At 42.4% G+C, this 19,670-nt stretch overlaps 1 protein-coding gene across 1 annotated transcript in view; it reads left to right on the forward strand.

Annotated features, from left to right (window-relative positions):
- BPIFC (BPI fold containing family C) overlaps window positions 1-19,670 on the forward strand; it is a 40,416-nt gene that overhangs the window by 927 nt on the left and 19,819 nt on the right. Inside the window, exons 2-8 of the mRNA XM_061205525.1 lie at window positions 651-771; window positions 11,135-11,263; window positions 12,394-12,549; window positions 12,666-12,729; window positions 14,918-14,978; window positions 17,300-17,391; window positions 18,734-18,910. Of these exons, the coding sequence (XP_061061508.1) occupies window positions 651-771; window positions 11,135-11,263; window positions 12,394-12,549; window positions 12,666-12,729; window positions 14,918-14,978; window positions 17,300-17,391; window positions 18,734-18,910 (800 nt within the window). The remainder of the gene's footprint in view (window positions 1-650; window positions 772-11,134; window positions 11,264-12,393; window positions 12,550-12,665; window positions 12,730-14,917; window positions 14,979-17,299; window positions 17,392-18,733; window positions 18,911-19,670) is intronic.

Below are 19,670 nucleotides of genomic sequence, written 5' to 3' on the forward strand. Positions count from 1 at the left end.
ACAAAAGCAGTGGTTGCTAACCCTTTTGGAGTGCTGGGATCCTTTGAGAATCTGATTAAAATGTGAACCCTGAAAAATTTTCCCTAAAAAATGAGATAGATACACACACGCATGACCCACTCACAATCTTTTATTAGAATTTCAGGGGGTTCAAGTGTCCCCAACAGTCCATGGAACTCCAGTCCAAAACTCCTGAATTTAAAGAATCTAGGAGAGAAAAAGGACAATGTAGAATAACTTTCTGGAACTGGCCATCAGGCATAGATTCTGGAGCCAAACTGCCCAGATTTGACTACTGGCTCCCCCAGTTCTTAGCTGTGTGACTTAGGCAAGAATTAACCTCTTTGAGGCTCAGTTTCTTCATCTGTAAAATTGGATAATGATGATACTTTGTACTTTTCCTATAACACTGTCCTGTGTTAACATTCTCTCATGCTGTTAGCTCTGGGTTCTTGGACAATTTCACTAGCCTCTCTGAGGACCAGTGTTTTCTTCTGCAAAGTAGGGACAATAATAACCACCTTGTTAGAATCCTGTTTTCTCAGTATCTAAGAGCATGGCTTACTTAATAAATTTAACTTGTGTGTTTAATGATATTATGCCATCATCATCTTTGTTATCAGTAAACATTTTCTTTGGTTGCTTCCCAGGCATTCAAGCTGGGATGGAGATGATTGAGCAAATGGTCAAGAAAAGAAACATCCCAGATTTAAAAGGTTCTGAATCTCTTGAATTTCTGAAAATTGATTATGTGAACTACAATTTAAAAAAGTAAGTAAAAGAGAAGAGCATTTTTAGCAGTGAAATTAATCTTTAAAATCTCAGGGTTGTGGCTATGCCACCGTGAGTCCTGGTGTAACACCAGGATGGAGTAGAAGTTAACCAACCTTTGGTGAAAGGCTTATCAGGTAAATCACCCAGGAAAGAGGGGTTATGAAGCCGGCGCGTGGTGTTTGGGTCAGAACGCGTGGGTCCAAGTCACATCCCTGCTGCACACTCGTTGTGCACCTGGCGGATCTGCTCAGGGACTCAGTGTCCTCTCCTCACTCCTAAAATGAGAGCTCTAATTCGGTGCAGATGTCGGCCATGGGCACCTTGCCCCCAGAATTCTAAATGAAATTCTTGTTCGTTCCATTGCTACCCCTACTCCCATAAACTTAGATGCAGAGTTCAATACCAGTCTCACAAACAAATCTGCTCTCACTACATCTTGTCTTATTTTGTAAAGTTTAGTCAAGACTTCAGAGGTCATAGGAGTGGATTACAAGGCACAGGGCTTTCTGCCCTCTTGCTATCTAGACCTCCTCTTCTTCTCTGGAGCAACGTCAGTTTCTTCCCCTGGTCTCATGCATAGCAGTTGCACCCACTCCTGGGTACCAAAGGATCATCCTAAATACTTTTCCAAGTAATTTTCCCACCAATAAACTTCTCTTCCTAAGAAGAATTCTGGTGGCAGCTATAATCTTTTCTACCATGTTACAGCAATAAAATCAAATGTCAGAATCTGTAAACAATAAAAAGCAGATCATGTAACAAATGTGAAGATACTTGATAAAACTGAAGCTGCTGAACACGGATTAGTTGATATACTTAGTGATAGCATAAGACCATCAGTGTAAGAACAATGGAATTGCCACATTGATCCAGATCCTTGTTTCACCCAGCCAAGAGTTTTGAGATTATATTTATATTGTTACCCACCCTCTCAGATTGGGTGGACCCCAACTGGGTCCTTCTCACGCCAGATGAATGAGACAAGGTTCGGCAAAGCAGAGCAGAAACTTTATTCGTTGATCAAGGAATGGAGAAGGGAGAGCTCGTGCTCTAAAGACACCTTCTCCCCATGGGAGGAAAGTGGGAGACGTTTAAGGGGTAAGAGGCCAGTACATCATCAGAAACTGGAGAAAAGGGCAGAGATTTCCAGGAACAGTGCTGCATGTACAGTCCCTTGTGCCCGGCACTCATTGTGCCTAGCAAAGTACAAGTCCCCTCTTTGGGCAGAGATCTTAGCACGGTGATGAGGCAAAGGCAACTTTTGGGCACTTCTAGGTTTCCTTGGCACAGACACTGCTCTTGGACTTAGGCTGGAACTGATTCAGGGCGGACGACTGTAGAGTTTCCTTTGAGGTGTAACTGATAAACATCTTTGACAAACATCAGGTGTTTTGGAACAAGCATAGAAATAGGTTAAAGCAGAGATCTTTCAGCTCCCTGAGGTATGTAGAGGTGATGGTACGAACTAGGAAAAATGTTCAGCTGAATATAACAGAAAATTAGAGTGACTTAGATGAAATAGGGGTTCATTTTTGTCTCACAAATAATAAGCTCTGAAGAAAAATCGTACAGATGAACCTATTTGCAGGACAGGAATAGAGACAGAGACATAGGGAACGGATGTGTGGACACAGTGGGGAGGATGAATTGGGAGATTGGGGTTGATATATGTGCACTGCCATGTGTAAAACAGATCGCTAGTGGGAACCTGTAGTATAGCGCAGGGAGCTCAGCTCGGTGCTCTGCGGAGACCTAGATGGATGGGATGGGGTGGGTAGTGGGAGGGAGGTTCAAGCGGGGGGGTACATATAGCTGAGTCACTTCATTGTACAACAGAAACTAACACTACATTGTAAAGCAACTATACCCCCCCCAAAAAAAAACAGTTGAAGAATCCTATTGAAGCCCCACAATTTCATCAGAATACAACTGTCTTGTATTTTTCTGTTCCCCCATCCTTAACTCTGGCCTCTGGCTTCGGTTGCCTCATGGTCTAATATGACAGATGCTCTACTTATAATACAGTCAGCCATTCAACAAGGATTTGTTGAGCACCTACTGTGTACTAAGGCTTTGTTTTAGTCATAAGGTATAGTGTAGTGAATGACACAGATATGCCTTTAGTGTCCAGTGAGAGAGACGAACATTAAATATATATTTACAAATCTAATGATTTAATTACACTGTTGATAATGCCACAGCAGAAAAATCCAGGGTGATTCCTGTAATATAAAGTGAAGGTAAAGATGAGGAGAAACAGGTATTCCCATGCATTGCTAGTGGGAGCAGATAAACTGGTACAATAATTTCAGACCTGTGCTGTTCAAACAGGAGCTGCTAGCCTCATGTCACTATTGAGCACATGAGGTATGATTAGTGCAACTGAGTACTGGATTTTTAATTTTTTTAATTTCAATTTTAATTTTAAAACTCACATGATTCAGTTACTGAAGAACTTTTAAGTCTGGAACAATTTGAGTATGTAAGTTTACTCTTTCAATTGAAAATTTTATCAACTCTAAATACAGGTCAAGAATTTCTGATGAAAATGCAATATCTAGATTGAGGTACATCATGAATATAAAACACATACTGTATTTTGAAGGTTTATTTTTGAAAAAGGAAAATAAAATATCTCATTAACAATTTTTATATTGATTACATGTTCAAATTATAATATTTCCCATTTTTAATGTGATTAGATAGTTAAATTACATATATGGCTCACATTATATTTCTATTAGACAGTGCTATTTTAGGAGGTGTTTTTTTTTTTTAGTTGTTTGTTTGTTTTTCTTTTTACTGCAGGTTCTTCTTAGTCATCAATTTTATACACATCAGTGTATATATGTCAATCCCACTCACCCAATTCAGCACACCACCATCCCCACCCCACCGCAGTTTTCCCCCCTTGGTGTCCATATGTCTGTTCTCTACATCTGTGTCTCAACTTCTGCCCTGCAAACCGGCTCATCTGTACCATTTTTCTAGGTTCCACATACATGTGTTAGTATACGATATTTGTTTTTCTCTTTCTGACTTACTTCACTCTGTGTGACAGTCTCTAGATCTATCCACGTCTCAGCAAATGACTCAATTTCGTTCCTTTTTATGGCTGAGTAATATTCCATTGTATATATGTACCACAACTTCTTTAACCGTTCGTCTGTCGATGGGCATTTAGGTTGCTTCCATGACCTGGCTATTGTAAATAGTGCTGCAATGAACATTGGGGTGCATGTGTCTTTTTGAATTATGGTTTTCTCTGGGTATATGCCCAGTAGTGGGATTGCTGGATCATATGGTAAATCTATTTTTAGTTTTTGAAGGAACCTCCATACTGTTCTCCATAGTGGCTGTATCAATTTACATTCCCACCAACAGTGCAAGAGGGTTCCCTTTTCTCCACACCCTCTCCAGCATTTGCTGTTTGTAGATTTTCTGATGATGCCCATTCTAACTGGTGTGAGGTGATACCTCATCGTAGTTTTGATTTGCATTTCTCTAATAATTAGTGATGTTGAGCATCTTTTCATGTGCTTCTTGGCCATCTGTATGTCTTCTTTGGAGAAATGTCTATTTAGGTCTTCTGCCCATTTTTGGATTGGGTTGTTTGTTTCTTTAGTATTGAGCTGAATGAGCTGTTTATATATTTTGGAGATTAATCCTTTGTCCATTGATTCATTTGCAAATATTTTCTCCCATTCTGAGGGTTGTCTTTTCGTCTTGTTTATGGTATCCTTTGCTGTGCAAAAGCTTTGAAGTTTCATTAGGTCCCATTTGTTTATTTTTGTTTTTATTTCCATTACTCTAGGAGGTGGATCAAAAAAGATCTTGCTGTGATTTATGTCAAAGAGTGTTCTTCCTATGTTTTCCTCTAAGAGTTTTATAGTGTCCAGTCTTACATTTAGGTCTCGAATCCATTTTGAGTTTATTTTTGTGTATGGTGTTAGGGAGTGTTCTAATTTCATTCTTTTACATGTAGCTGTCCAGTTTTCCCAGCACCACTTATTGAATAGACTGTCTTTTCTCCATTGTATATCTTTGCCTCCTTTGTCATAGATTACTTGACCATGGGTGCGTGGGTTTATCTCTGGGCTTTCTATCTTGTTCCATTGATCTATGTTTCTGTTTTTGTGCCAGTACCATATTGTCTTGATTACTGTAGCTTTGGAGTATAGTCTGAAGTCAGGGAGTCTGATTCCTCCAGCTCCGTTTTTTTCCCTCAAGACTGCTTTGGCTATTCGGGGTCTTTTGTGTCTCCATACAAATTTTAAGATGATTTGTTCTAGTTCCGTAAAAAATGCCATTGGTAATTTGATAGGGATTGCATTGAATCTGTAGATTGCTTTGGGTAGTAGAGTCATTTTCACAGTATTGATTCTTCCAATCCAAGAACATGGTATATCTCTCCATCTGTTGGTATCATCTTTAATTTCTTTCATCAGTGTCTTATAGTTTTCTGCATACAGGTCTTTTGTCTCCCTAGGCAGGTTTATTCCTAGATATTTTATTCTTTTTGTTGCAATGGTAAATGGGAGTGTTTCCATAATTTCTCTTTCAGATTTTTCATCATTGGTGTATAGGAATGCAAGAGATTTCTGTGCATTAATTTCGTATCCTGCAACTTTACCAAATTCATTGATTAGCTCTAGTAGTTTTCTGGTGGCATTTTTAGGATTCTCTGTGTATAGTATCATGTCATCTGCAAACAGTGACAGTTTTACTTCTTCTTTTCCAATTTGTATTCCTTTTATTTCTTTTTCTTCTCTGATTGCCGTGGCTAGGACTTCCAAAACTATGTTGAATAATAGTGGTGAGAGTGGACATCCTTGTCTCGTTCCTGATCTTAGAGGAAATGCTTCCAGTTTTTCACCATTGAGAATGATGTTTGCTGTGGGTTTGTCGTATATGGCCTTTATTATGTTGAGGTAGGTTCCCTCTATGCCCACTTTCTGGAGAGTTTTTATCATAAATAGGTGTTGAATTTTATCAAAAGCTTTTTCTGCATCTATTGAGATGATCATATGGTTTTTATTCTTCAATTTGTTAATATGGTGTATCACATTGATTGATTTGCGTATATTGAAGAATCCTTGCATCCCTGGGATAAATCCCACTTGATCGTGGTGTATGATCCTTTTAATGTGTTGTTGGATTCTGTTTGCCAGTATTTTGTTGAGGATTTTTGCATCTATATTCATCAGTGATATTGGTCTGTAATTTTCTTTTTTTGTAGTATCTTTGTCTGGTTTTGGTATCAGGGTGATGGTAGCCTCATAGAATGAGTTTGGGAGTGTTCCTTCCTCTGCAATTTTTTGGAAGAGTTTGAGAAGGATGGGTGTTAGCTCTTCTCTAAATGTTTGATAGAATTCACCTGTGAAGCCATCTGGTCCTGGACTTTTGTTTGTTGGAAGATTTTTAATCACAGTTTCAATTTCATTACTTGTGATTGGTCTGTTCATATTTTCTGTTTCTTCCTGGTTCAGTCTTGGAAGGTTATACCTTTCTAAGAATTTGTCCATTTCTTCCTGGTTCAGTCTTGGAAGGTTATACCTTTCTAAGAATTTGTCCATTTCTTCCAGGTTGTCCATTTTATTGGCATAGAGTTGCTTGTAGAAGTCTCTTAGGATGTTTTGTATTTCTGCGGTGTCTGTTGTAACTTCTCCTTTTTCATTTCTAATTTTATTGATTTGAGTCCTCTCCCTCTTTTTCTTGATGAGTCTGGCTAATGGCTTATCAATTTTGTTTATCTTCTCAAAGAACCAGCTTTTAGTTTTATTGATCTTTGCTATTGTTTTCTTTGTTTCTATTTCATTTATTTCCTCTCTGATCTTTATGATATCTTTCCTTCTGCTAACTTTGGGTTTTGTTTGTTCTTCTTTCTCTAGTTCCTTTAGGTGTAAGTTAGATTGTTTACTTGAGATTTTTCTTGTTTCTTTAGGTAGGCTTGTATAGCTATAAACTTCCCTCTTAGAACTGCTTTTGCTGCATCCCATAGGCTTTGGATCGTCGTGTTTTATTGTCATTTTTCTCTAGGTATTTTTTGATTTCCTCTTTGATTTCTTCAGTGATCTCTTGGTTATTTAGTACCGTATTGTTTAGCCTCCATGTGTTTGTGTTTTTTACGTTTTTTTCCCTGTAATTGATTTCTAATCTCATAGCGTTGTGGTCAGAAAAGATGCTTGATATGATTTCAATTTTCTTAAATTTACTGAGGCTTGATTTGTGACCCAAGATGTGATCTATCCTGGAGAATGTTCCGTGCGCACTTGAGAAGAAAGTGTAATCTGCTGTTTTGGGATGGAATGTCCTATAAATATCATTTAAATCTGTCTGGTCTATTGTGTCATTTAAAGCTTCTGTTTCCTTATTTATTTTCATTTTGGATGATCTGTCCATTGGTGTAAGTGAGGTGTTAAAGTCCCCCACTATTATTGTGTTACTGTCGATTTCCTCTTTTATAGCTGTTAGGAGTTGCCTTATGTATTGAGGTGCTCCTATGTTGGGTGCATATATATTTATAATTATTATATCTTCTTCTTGGATTGATCCCTTGATCATTATGTAGTGTCCTTCCTTGTCTCTTGTAAAATTCTTTATTTTAAAGTCTACTTTATCTGATATGAGTATAGCTACTCCAGGTTTCTTTTGATTTCCATTTGCATGGAATATCTTTTTCCATCCCCTCACTTTCAGTCTGTATGTGTCCCTAGGTCTGAAGTGGGTCTCTTGTAAACAGCATATATATGGGTCTTGTCTTTGTATCCATTCAGCAAGCCTGTGTCTTTTGGTTGGAGCATTTAATCCATTCACGTTTAAGGTAATTATCGATATGTGTGTTCCTATGACCATTTTCTTAATTGTTTTGGGTTTGTTTTTGTAGGTCCTTTTCTTCTCTTGTGTTTTGCACTTAGAGAAGTTCCTTTAGCATTTGTTGTAGAGCTGGTTTGGTGGTGCTGAATTCTCTTAACTTTTGCTTGTCTGTAAAGCTTTTGATTTCTCCATCAAATCTGAATGAGATCCTTGCCGGGTAGAGTAATCTTGGTTGTAGGTTCTTCCCTTTCATCACTTTAAGTATATCATGCCACTCCCTTCTGGCTTGTAGAGTTTCTGCTGAGAAATCAGCTGTTAACCTTATGCGAGTTCCCTTGTATGTTATTCATCGTTTTTCCCTTGCTGCTTTCAATAATTTGTCTTTGTCTTTAATTTTTGCCAATTTGATTACTGTGTGTCTCGGCGTGTTTATCCTTGGGTTTATCCTGTATGGGACTCGCTGCGCTTCCTGGACTTGGGTGGCTATTTCCTTTCCCATGTTAGGGAAGTTTTCGATTATAATCTCTTCAAATATTTTCTCTGGTCCTTTCTCTCTCTCTTCTCCTTCTGGGACCCCTATAATGCGAATGTTGTTGCATTTAATGTTGTCCCAGAGGTCTCTTAGGCTGTCTTCATTTCTTTTCATTCTTTTTTCTTTATTCTGTTCCGCAGCAGTGAATTCCACCATTCTGTCTTCCAGGTCACTTATCCATTCTTCTGCCTCAGTTATTCTGCTATTGATTCCTTCTAGTGCAGTTTTCATTTCAGTTATTGTATTGTTCATCTCTGTTTGTTTGTTCTTTAATTCTTCTAGGTCTTTGTTAAACATTTCTTGCATCTTCTCGACCTTTGCCTCCATTCTTATTCCGAGGTCCTGGATCATCTTCACTATCATTATTCTGAATTCTTTTTCTGGAAGGTTGCCTATCTCCACTTCATTTAGTTGTTTTTCTGGGGTTTTATCTTGTTCCTTCATCTGGTATGTAGCCCTCTGCCTTTTCATCTTGTCTATCTTTCTGTGAATGTGGTTTTTGTTCCACAGGCTGCAGGGTTATAGTTTTTCCTGCTTCTGCTGTCTGCCTTCTGGTGGTTGAGGCTATCTAAGAGGCTTGATGGGAGGCTCTGGTGGTGGGTAGAGCTGACTGTTGTTGTGGTGGTCAGAGCTCAGTAAAACTTTAATCCACTTGACTATTGATGGGTGGGGCTGGGTTCCCTCCCTGTTGGTTGTTTTGCCTGAGGCAACCCAACACTGGAGCCTACCTGGGCTCTTTGCTGGGGCTAATGACAGACTCTGGGAGGGCTCATGCCAAGGAGTACTTCCCAGAACTTCTGCTGCCAATGTCCTTGTCCCCACGGTGAAACAGAGCCACCCCCCGCCTCTGCCGGAGACCTTCCAACACTAACAGGTAAGTCTGGTTCAGTCTCCCCCGGGGTCACTGCTCCTTCCCCTGGGTCCTGATGCGCACACTATTTTGTGTGTGCCCTCCAAGAGTGGGGTCTCTGTTTCCCCCAGTCCTGTCGAAGTCCTGCAATCAATTCCCACTAGGCTTCAAAGTCTGATTCTCTATGAATTCCTCCTCCCGTTGCTGGACCCCCAGGTTGGGAAGCCTGACGTGGGGCTCAGAACCTTCACTCCAGTGAGCGGACTTCTGTGGTATAAGTGTTTGCCAGTCTGTGAGTCACCCACCCACCAGTTATGGGATTTGATTTTACTCTGATTGCGCCCCTCCTACCGTCTCACTGTGGCTTCTCCTTTGTCTTTGGATGTGGGGTATCTTTTTTGGTGAGTTCCAGTGTCTTCCTGTCGATGATTGTCCAGCAGCTAGTTGTGATTCTGGTGTTCTCGCAAGAGGGAGTGAGAGCACGTCCTTCTACTCCGCCATCTTGGTTCCTCCTCCAGGACTGCTAGGAGGTGATTTTTAAGGATTTTTTTAGGCATGCTTTTTGACCCAGCAATTCCACTTCTCAGCACCCTCTCTAGAGAAACAGCTACACAAACAGCATATATGAGCATGTTCACTGTGGCACTGTTTATAATGCAGAAATACTGGAAACAACCTAGATGTCTACCCACAAAGCAATAATTTTTTTAAATCCATAGCTTAGATTACTCTGCAGCAATTACAAAGAATGAGTTAGACCTATACGTATCAAAATGAAAATATTTCCAAGATACATTAATCTCTACCATCCTCTTTTCACAGTGATACTCAGGATATTTGACAGAGAATAGGTAGGAAAGGATGCAGAAAAGAGGAAATAACAAATAATCGTTTCTTATTGGCTGTCACATTTAAAAATTTTCCCTAATCTTAGTTCATAACAATGCTTTCTCCCGTGCAACAGTTATACACAGATGGCTTCATTTTGTCTTCTCAACCTTCCCATGAGTCACACTTCTTTTGAGTGACTGACTGAAAGAGGTTAAGTGCCTTGCCCAAGGTTGTACAGCTAGCGCAAAACTTGGCTCCGAGCCGAGTGCCCTTTGCACGATGCATGAAGCACCATAGCCTCCTGGTTAAGAAGCCTGAAGACAGATTGAGGAGGCTTCCAGGTCTGGTTCATCCACTTATCTATGACTTCAGCCAAGTTTCTAATCTCATCTCTGAACTGCAGATTGCAAAATCAGCAGCAGCCTCATAGGATTATGGTGAGGGTTAAAATGAGGTAACACATGTGAAGTGCTTACCCCAGTGTCTAGCAGGTAGTAATTGCTCGATAGATGGTCATAATAATAACTTAACATAATGCACGTGGCCATCTCCCTATGTATGTTGCATGCCACCTACTGCCTCTAGTTACCTGTGTGACAGCTCAGAGAATCCTAGGGGGAGTTAATGCTCTAAAATAAGTTTCTCAACTAGGGAAGATACTGTCCACATAGAGGACATTTGGGAGGAAGGCATGCTGTTTATTGTCCTGATGATTTCGGGGTGGGGGGAGGGACAGGATTGGCATTTAGTTGGTACATATGCCAAATATCCTGCAATTTGTACAACAGTCCTCTCCAAAAAAATAGTTGTCCCTTCCAAAATGTTAATGTTTCCCGCATTGAGAAACACTGGAACAGCTGAAGGGAAAAATAATGATGGCAATGTTTTGTCTTTAAAGAAACTAAAGAGGTCGATTGATTGTTTGCAAATCTGTTCCTAAACTTGCTCGTTTCTCCCCTCAGCTAGATACAAGGGTCTTCCGGCCAAGGGTGTGAGGGGAATTAGAAGGCAGTGCCCCGAGGCTGCACTGCATACCTAAGGGTCCTTCCTCTATAGCAGCAGTCCACAACCTTTTTGGCACAAGGGACCCGTTTCCTGGGGAGCAATGCGGAGCCGCAGATGAAGCTTCGCTCGCTCGCCTGCTGCTGTGCGGCCCGGTTCCTAACATGCTGTGTACCGGTACCGGTCCGTGGCCCAGGGGTTGGGGACACCTGCTCTATAGGAATTCACAATTGCCCACCTTGGGAGTTCTACAACTGCATTTCCGATTTTGCCTTACTTAGAGATGTGCTGGCTGAGTTGCACTAACTCCTCTGTTTCCTGTTTTACAGCATAAAAATCAATGCCTTTTCACTTCCAAATACTTCACTAGCCTTTGTGCCTGGGGTGGGAATCAGGGCCCTGATCAACCACGGCACTGCCAACATCAGCACAGACTGGGAAATCAAGTCTCCACTTTTGTGAGTATTCCACTGAAAAGTCTACTGCTGTTCTGGGGGAAACGGAGCAAAAAATCAAAAGTAGATAAAGTTGCCAATGTGTTTGACATTAGGCTTCTTTCCCTCAGCCATTAACCATCTTTCTCAAGAGCATTTTTCCAGGAGAGAATTAAATCAGAGTATCTCTACTGAGGGCAGGGAGGAGGGGGCGGAAAAGCATCCTTCCCTTAAAGGCAGAGCCACTGATCAACATGTCATTTAAGATTTCCTGGGACTTCCCTGGCAGTCCAGCAGTTAAGACTCCCCGCTTCCACTGCAGGGGGCGCGGGTTTGATCCCTGGTCAGAGAACTAAGATCGCACATGCCGTGGGCTGCGGCCAGAAAAAAAGATAAAAAGAAAGGATCAAATTCATGGTACGGTTACAAACCACCTACTATGTATAAGTCACTGTGTGGGTGCAGTGTTTAGTTGGTTGATGCCTTGGTTGATGCCCGAGGATGACACATTCATTCATCCATTTGGTCATTCAATATCCATTTATTGAGTACCTACTGACTGTATCCATTTATAAATGGTACTGAGTACCATTCATCCCTGTCTCAAGAACTCCAGTCTCGTAGACGGTAGGGATATAATATGTTCCCCCGTAAGAAACATAGATTCATGTATTATTCATTTCTTTGCTGACTCATCAACCATAGATTGAGTGCTTATTCTGTGTCAGGCCACGAGCTAAATCCTGGGGCATGGAGATGAATAGCACCACTCCCTCAAGGAGCTCACAGATGACATCTAAGTGTCACCTCCCCATCTATGCCCCCCCTGAATAAGGTGTGCCCACCTTGACCCCCATGTTCTTCCTCCAAACAAGCATCGTATATGAATGGTGCCTAATACATGCTCAACCACTATGGGGGCCAGCGCACTCAAGGTGAAATAAATGCAAGGTTCCTAGAGCTGTCACCATTCACATATTTGTTACTTCATTTGTTCAGTAAATATTCACCCCTACCTGTTGTAGGTGCCAGGAATCCAGAGGTGATGAAGTTCCTGCCCCTCTGGGGCTTAGATTCTATGGTTAATCAGAGAAACAAGATCCATCTCCACCCCTGCCCAGGCTTGGGTAACCTTGCACTTTTTCTCTCAACAGCCAAGACAGAGGAGGAGCTGACTTGTTTCTCTCTGGGGTCTACTTCACCGGTATAGTTGTCCTGGCCTGGAATGACTCTGGTCACCCAATCCTGAAGCTCCAAAACTGCTGTGCCCAAGTGAGCCACAGTGACGTCTCGTTTTCTGGAGAGCTCAGGTAAGCAAGAGCACCCTGGTGGGCAGTGGACAGTCTGGAACTGGATTCTCTAGGGGCAGTTATGAACCGGCAGATATGATCCTGTGTAAGCCCTTTTTTAATCTTTTTTTTCCTAGTGTCCTATATAACTCCTTTGCTGAGCCCATGGAGAAACCCATTTTAAAGAACTTAAATAAAATGGTAAGTCTTTAGAGGTTATACAGCCATAGTAACATGCCATCAGCAGCAGTTCTGCCATGCTTTGATTAACTTTTAGTCAGTAAAGCTTTCCTGAGCACCTACAGTGTGCTAAGCACCATCCAAGGCACTTTCACACACATTATCCTTTGCAACTTAATAATAGTTTCTCAAGTGCCTACTATGTGCCAAACATAATGGTAGGTGCTAGGGATGCAGAGATAAATAATACAGCATTCCCTCCCTCAAGTCCTCGCCCCAGGGTGGGCAAACAATCAAAAAGAGTTCGTTTATTGTGTACCTACTACATGCCCAGCACTCTAGGCTAGAGTCTGTTGAGGATATGGAAAAGGAATAAACTTATCTGTTTAGGAAAAACCAACTCAGACTTGTGAAACGGCAACTGAATAAGTATTTGAATTTCGTACATACTTATGTGGTCATTAGGTTGGACTGAGGGGGTTCAGAGAACTGGAAAAATTAAGTAAATAGAGCCTAGAAGTATCCTGGGAGATATTTTTGGAGAGTGCAGGACTTGAACTGAGCCTTCAAATATAGGTAGGAATTGAATAAGTAAGGAACGGGAAAGAAGAAAGAATATTCCTAGCCAAGTGAAACAGTATAAGTTAAGATGGCATCCAAGTACCTTGATGCCAGAAGTCAGTGTCCGAGGAAGGGAAAGATGGAATTGGCAATGTGCCCTGTTTCCATTCCTGACAATATCTTCCCTGAATGCTTTACCCACATTTCTGGGGAGACAAGGAGAGAGGTGAGGAGGACGGGAAAAGAAGGGAGATTCCTTTCTGGAAAAGCGGGGCAAGGATGGTGTCTGGCTGTCTCCAACCCCTTTGTGTTCAGTTCAGCACTTGGAAGGCAGTAGGTGCATAATGAATGTCAGTGAGGAAATCAACACACAGAGACATTAAGCAGCTTGTCTAACAAGGTTGTCCGGCTGGTAAGGGGACACTGAAGCTTCGCAGCCTTTCCCTGTCCTTACCTGAAAGGTGCTGAGTGCCAATGAATGTGCATATTAAAGAGTGCCTGGGAAATAGTGCTGTTGCCTTCAGGGACCCCACACTTGATCATTCCTTTGTTCAAAACAAGGCATGGTCCTTTGGCCTCCGACAAGAAGCCAGTAGTTAAGTTTGCCTGGAGCTTGTATATGACTTAGAGATCATAGATACTTTGCTTCTAGGGTTCCCTCTGCCACTAGAAAAGGCCAACGGTGCTCAGACCACAGCTGTCTAGCCATGTCAGGCCAGATTTCAAATCCTACTGATCTAACTCCTGGCAACTCGCTTATCCTCTCCAAGCTTCAGTTTTCCATCTGTAAATAGGGGCCAGTAGTGCCTGCCTCTCAGGACTGTAGTGAGGATGAAATGAGGTTGGCAACAGCTAACATTTACTGAACACTTACTATGAGCTGGGCAATCTTACGTGGATTGCCTCAATTTCTACTCACAATAACCTGACGCAGCAGATACAGCTATCATCCCCATGTTGCAGATGAGGAAACTGAGGCCAGAGAGTACAAGTAACTTGCCAAGGCGTTCAACCCCAGGCAGCCAGGCTCCTGAGCCTCTGCTAGTAACCACCACACTGAGTGCTCAGCACACACCTGGCACATGGCATCGATCTTGATACTCTTCCTGCTTCCTACAGATGTGCTTGGGTCTGATTCAAAATTGATTTTCTAATTCCAAAAGGGGTACTGATCTAAATAGATGTCTGATCTAATGGGCTCTCCAAGCAGCCCAGCAAGGAAATAAAGGCCCTGCTCTAACTCTCCCTGGCAGGGCCTGGCACGCTGATGGCAGAGGTGGCAGGCAGGGGCATCCCTGCAGTCGGGAGAGGCTCAGCCGTGCAGGCAGCAGGTTCCCCAGGTGTTGTAGCACTAACATGGACTGGGGCGCATGCCCTGTCACGCTGCAGAGATGAAAGCCAAGGGCTTGTTCTTTTATGGGGCTGAGTGGGTGTGGTCCCGGTTGCTATGAAGTTGAGCCGGCATTCAATGGCATGCCACCCATACATATGGAACTTGAGGCCCATAGGCATCAACTAATTTAAGGGAAAGTCCAAAGGGAGAATGTCTCCTCACTGGAAGGCCTTTGTTGGGGTCTAGGCCCTTAAACAGTGGTTTCCAGTACAATGTGATAACCTGCTTTTTTTTTTTTATTCTTTTTATGGCCAGCTCTGTCCCATCATCACAAGTGAGGTGGAGGCACTGAATGCCAACCTCAGCATGCTGAAGGGTGAGTCCCAGAACTGTCTCTTCTGGGTGTTTCTCCTCCCACCTTCACACGCAGGTGCTCTCCAGGTGTGCTTTGCTCCAGCTCTCCCATCTGCTTTCCCCTCTGCAAACTAGCACCGCAGGAAGGTGCATGGGAGGACCTGCCCGTGTGCAGGGCCTGTTATTTTCTGCTGCTAACCAGCTTCACTGCAGGTGGGGGTGACTTCAGGAAACTAGATGCAAGGCAAAGAATTAAACTCTCGTGAGCCTGAATCCCAGCTCTGGCGCTAAATCCATCCTCTTCAGAATGATGAATGCTCATCCTGACCAGTTATCCCCTGGTTCTAACCCCTTCAGTGGCTCCTGTAGCTGCCTTCAGGATCAAGTCCAAATACCTTAACATGGACCACAAGACCCACCTGCCGTGCTCTGGCTCCCTCTCACCTGTCTGGGCTTCATCTTGCACCTTTTTCTGCTCCAGCAATCAAACTGCTTCTACCGCCTCGCACCTTGCCTCCAGTCATGCTGTCCTCTCTGCCTAGAAGAGCTTTCTCTTCCTCCCCTCCATCCATCTATTCACTTAAGAGATATTTACAGAGCGCCTATTTCTTTGCCAGTACTGTGCTAAGCCCCGAGGGATACAGCCCCTTCTGTTCCCTACCCCGCAGCCATCCCTTGTCCTGTTCACTCCTCTTTATCTCTGAAGCCTCAGCTCAGGCATGGTCTCTCCCAAGAAATCCTGCCTGACCCCAAAGTCCCGCCTCCTCAATGCTCACGTGACACTTTGGATGGCTCTCTCTTTGCACTCCATCCACTTACCGCCCCCGCCATGGTATGCTGAGCCCCTGTAATAGGCTGGGTGCTGTTCTTGGTGCTGGGGATGCAGCAGTAAGCCTGTGAGACAGAAATCCCTGCCCTCATGGGGCTAGTGAGAGGAGACAGCCAGCCAGCAAGATAATAAGTAAAATCTATGGTATCGTTGCGATAAGTGGTAAGAAGAAAAATAAAGCAGGGAAGGAGCTGACGAGGGGTTTTTGTTTAAAATAGCATGGCCAGGAAAGGCACCACTGAGCAGCTGGCATTAGAGTAAAGACCTGAATGAAGTAGGGAGTGAGCCGCTCCTAGATCTGGATGAAGAACATTCCAGGCAGAGGGAACTGCAAGCTCAAAGGCCCATGTGGGAGCGTGCCGAGTGCGCTGGAGGAACTATGAGGAGTCCATACCGAGGGCAGAGGGGACGAGGGGAAAGCAGCAGGAGATGAGGTCAGAGAGGGGGAAAGCAGATGGCTAGATCTTCAGGGCTCTGTAGGTCATTACAAAGCCTGGCTCTTAGTCTGAGATGGGAAGTCTTGGGAGAGTTCTGAGCACAGCTTTCATGAACTGACTTATATTTTAAGGAGATCACTCTGGTTTCTGTCTATTAATAATAGGACAGGATTCAGGGGTGGAAGCAGGGAGGCCACTTAAGAGGCTAGTGCAGTGACCCATACGAGCAAGGAAGGCAGTGACCTGGATGGAGTGACAAAGATGGTGAGATATGTTCAGGTTTCGGATGTACCTGGAGGGTAGGGACAGTGGTATTTGCTGACACATTGAATGTGGGTCATGAGGGGAGTCAGGCATGAGCCCAGAGTTTACTCTGAGCAACTAGAAAATTGGAAGAGTGGAATTACCAATACCAAGATGGGGAAGACTATAAGACTACTTTTGTAGTAGGCCCTCTGGAGCTCAGTTACAGATCTGCTCTTATTACGCTGTATTATCATTTCCTGTTTATATGTCTGTCTCCTCCTCCAGACTGTGAGTTCATTGAGGGCAGGGACGTTCACTCTCCTCTGTGTTCCCAATGCTGAGCACGGTGCCTAACTCACACTAGGTTCATAAATATTAGCTTGATAAAGGGGTGAAAGAAGACAGTGGCTGGACAGATGGATTGATGAGTGGATGCAGATAGATGAATAAAAAAGAACAGATTGGAGAGGCAGGGAAAGAGAAAGAAGATGTAGAAAAGATGAGGAAAGAACCAGTGGAGGATTGCCATGTCCTAGGTTGCTGTGGGCAAATCTCTCTACTTCTGGGAGCATGCATAAAAGGCTATGGACCAAAATTTTACTGACGTTTCTCTCAGGGCAATGTGATAAAGAAGAGTTTTTACTTTCTTCTTTTGATTTATCGACTTTTCCTGGGTTTTGAAAAGTGAGCAAGTATTATTTATGAAATAGGGTAATGGTTAATTTTTGTTTTAAATAACAGAGGATTAAAAATTTGTTCTGGATAAATATTAACCATGTGTTATACTATACCTTTAATAAATGTAAATTTTCTTTTTTCTTTGTTATTTAGCTTTAAGAAAGATTGACAACTATACTCTGCTGGATTATTCCCTGATCAGTTCTCCAGAAATTACTGAGAATTACGTTGATCTGAATTTGAAGGTAATTTTATCATCATCAGAGTCCTAAGCTTGGCTATCAATAACCACTATTCAAGGAACAAATATTATGTGCAGAGGGAAATATAACTACATTCTCTTCCAATAGTTTAATTTTCTTTCAAGCAGTTCTCTCATGTTTACGCTCTTTTAAAAGACTCTTGAACATCTTCTTGACTGGTAAATGATTGTTTGGATTGCACAGCATATGTCTGCCTTCTTCAAGAAAAGTATCGTGATGTCTCTGCCTCTGGGAGTAAGGCTTGAGACTAAGGGGCAGCAAGTAGAATAGTCTGCATTTATTAGAGCTCAACAGATCAGTAGACTGTAAATATTGATAGTTCTATTCCTAGCTCTCAGGTTAGTCGATCTAACTGAGGGCTGCTGAACTCTGTCAGGGCCATTAACACATGATAATGGTGTTTGCTGATTCTGGAAAAGTGATTAACTGTGCTTTTGTCCCAAAGTTAATATAATTTATTTTTAATTTTTAAAAATTTATTTATTTATTTTTTGGTTGGGGGCTACTCTTCGTTGCGGTGCGCGGGCTTCTCGTTGTGGTGGCTTCTCTTGTTGCGGAGCATGGGCTCTAGGCATGCGGGCTTCAGTAGCTGTGGCACATGGGCTCAGTAGTTGTGGCTCGAAGGCTCTAGAGCACAGGCTCCGTAGTTGTGGCGTGCAGGCTTAGTTGCTCCACGGCATGTGGGATCTTCCCATTCCAGGGTTCGAACCCGTGTCTCCTGCATTGGCAGGCAAATTCTTAACCACTGCGCCACCAGAGAAGCCCCCATTGGTTTTTTTTTTTAAATGTATGTTGGCTTATGTTTCAATCAGAGTCATTCAAATCAGTTAAATATTACACAAGACACCATTTTGTAATAACAGCCTATAGCTTATGAAGGCAGCAGTAAAAATGCCACAAAAATGCTTTGAGCCATTTAGAATCCTGGGTCCTTCTGAGTCTTTCTGTGATGCCCCAGATGCTCAGAGGTCACGGATTTTGAAGGTCAAAAGTTTGACATCTCTACATGACACTTCAGGAACTATTCAGAGCTGTCCCCTCCAGCTACATTCACCTGCCTTCCCTTCTCTGAGAAGAGGACTAACAAGGAACTTCTCACTGGATTACACCCCAGGGTGGACAGACACACTCAGATATGCTCAAGAAGTCATCAGAGCTCTGAAACATAGTCCCCAGTCAAGGAGTCAGAGGACTCATGGTTTTTTCGTCCCTACTGAGTTTCTGGAATATTCCTTATTCTGACTTGAGTGGGTCCACCTTCTTTAGTCCTGCACATTCGAGTCTTCCCCTGATAACACTGGTCTTTCTCTCTGTTTCCCCACAGGGCGTATTCTACCCCCTGGAAAACCTCACAGATCCCCCCTTCTCATCAGTTCCTTTTGTGCTCCCGGAACACAGTGACTCTATGATGTACATAGGAATCTCCGAGTATTTCTTTAAATCTGCGTCCTATGCTTATTTTACAGCTGGGGCTTTCAACGTCACTCTCACCACAAAAGAGGTGAGGAGAGTTAACGGATGATGACAATCGACACCAACATTTAATCTTGTTAGAAGTATCCCATTATGGGGATTCTTATGTCATAGTTTCTATTCCTGGGCCTTTGTAGACACTATCACTCCTAGCAGGACAATGAATGAAGGGATTGTGGAATGAATGTTGATACTGGTTGGGGAGTTGTTGGGTTTCCAGTTCTGCTAATTTCAGCTTTTTATGATACTGGGCCACTGTTCTTCTAGACTGATCTTCAATAATACCAAGAAGCCCCTCCACTACTTATTACCTGTGACAAATACCTATGAAAATTTGGTAATTTCAATGTACTTAACTTCTCTGTGCCAGATTTTCATCATTTGGAAAATGGGAATAATAATGTTCCATACTCATAGGGTTGTTATGGGCATTAAAGAGGTTTAAATATACGTAAAGCATTCAGACCAATGCCTAGCACAGACTACGTGCTCTATAAGTGTGGATTATCATCATCATCATCATCATTATTATTATTTTATTATTTGTGTTATGCCAACATAAAGATTTCTCCTGTTAGTAATTACAATTGACATCTACAATGACCAGTAAATAGCACAGATATTCATTGATCCTCTTTGTCACGCCCCTCCCTTTTATAATGAGAACTCTCTCTCCAACCAGTCAACTAACAACTTTTATTGAGCATCCCTTATGTATCTTTTCATTCTCTAGGCCTTAATTATACAAATAATTATAAATCTTGTGTTCAAAATGCTGGTGGCAACAC

The sequence above is a fragment of the Eubalaena glacialis genome, chromosome 11, assembly GCF_028564815.1.
Source record: "Eubalaena glacialis isolate mEubGla1 chromosome 11, mEubGla1.1.hap2.+ XY, whole genome shotgun sequence".
NCBI lineage: Eukaryota > Metazoa > Chordata > Mammalia > Artiodactyla > Balaenidae > Eubalaena > Eubalaena glacialis.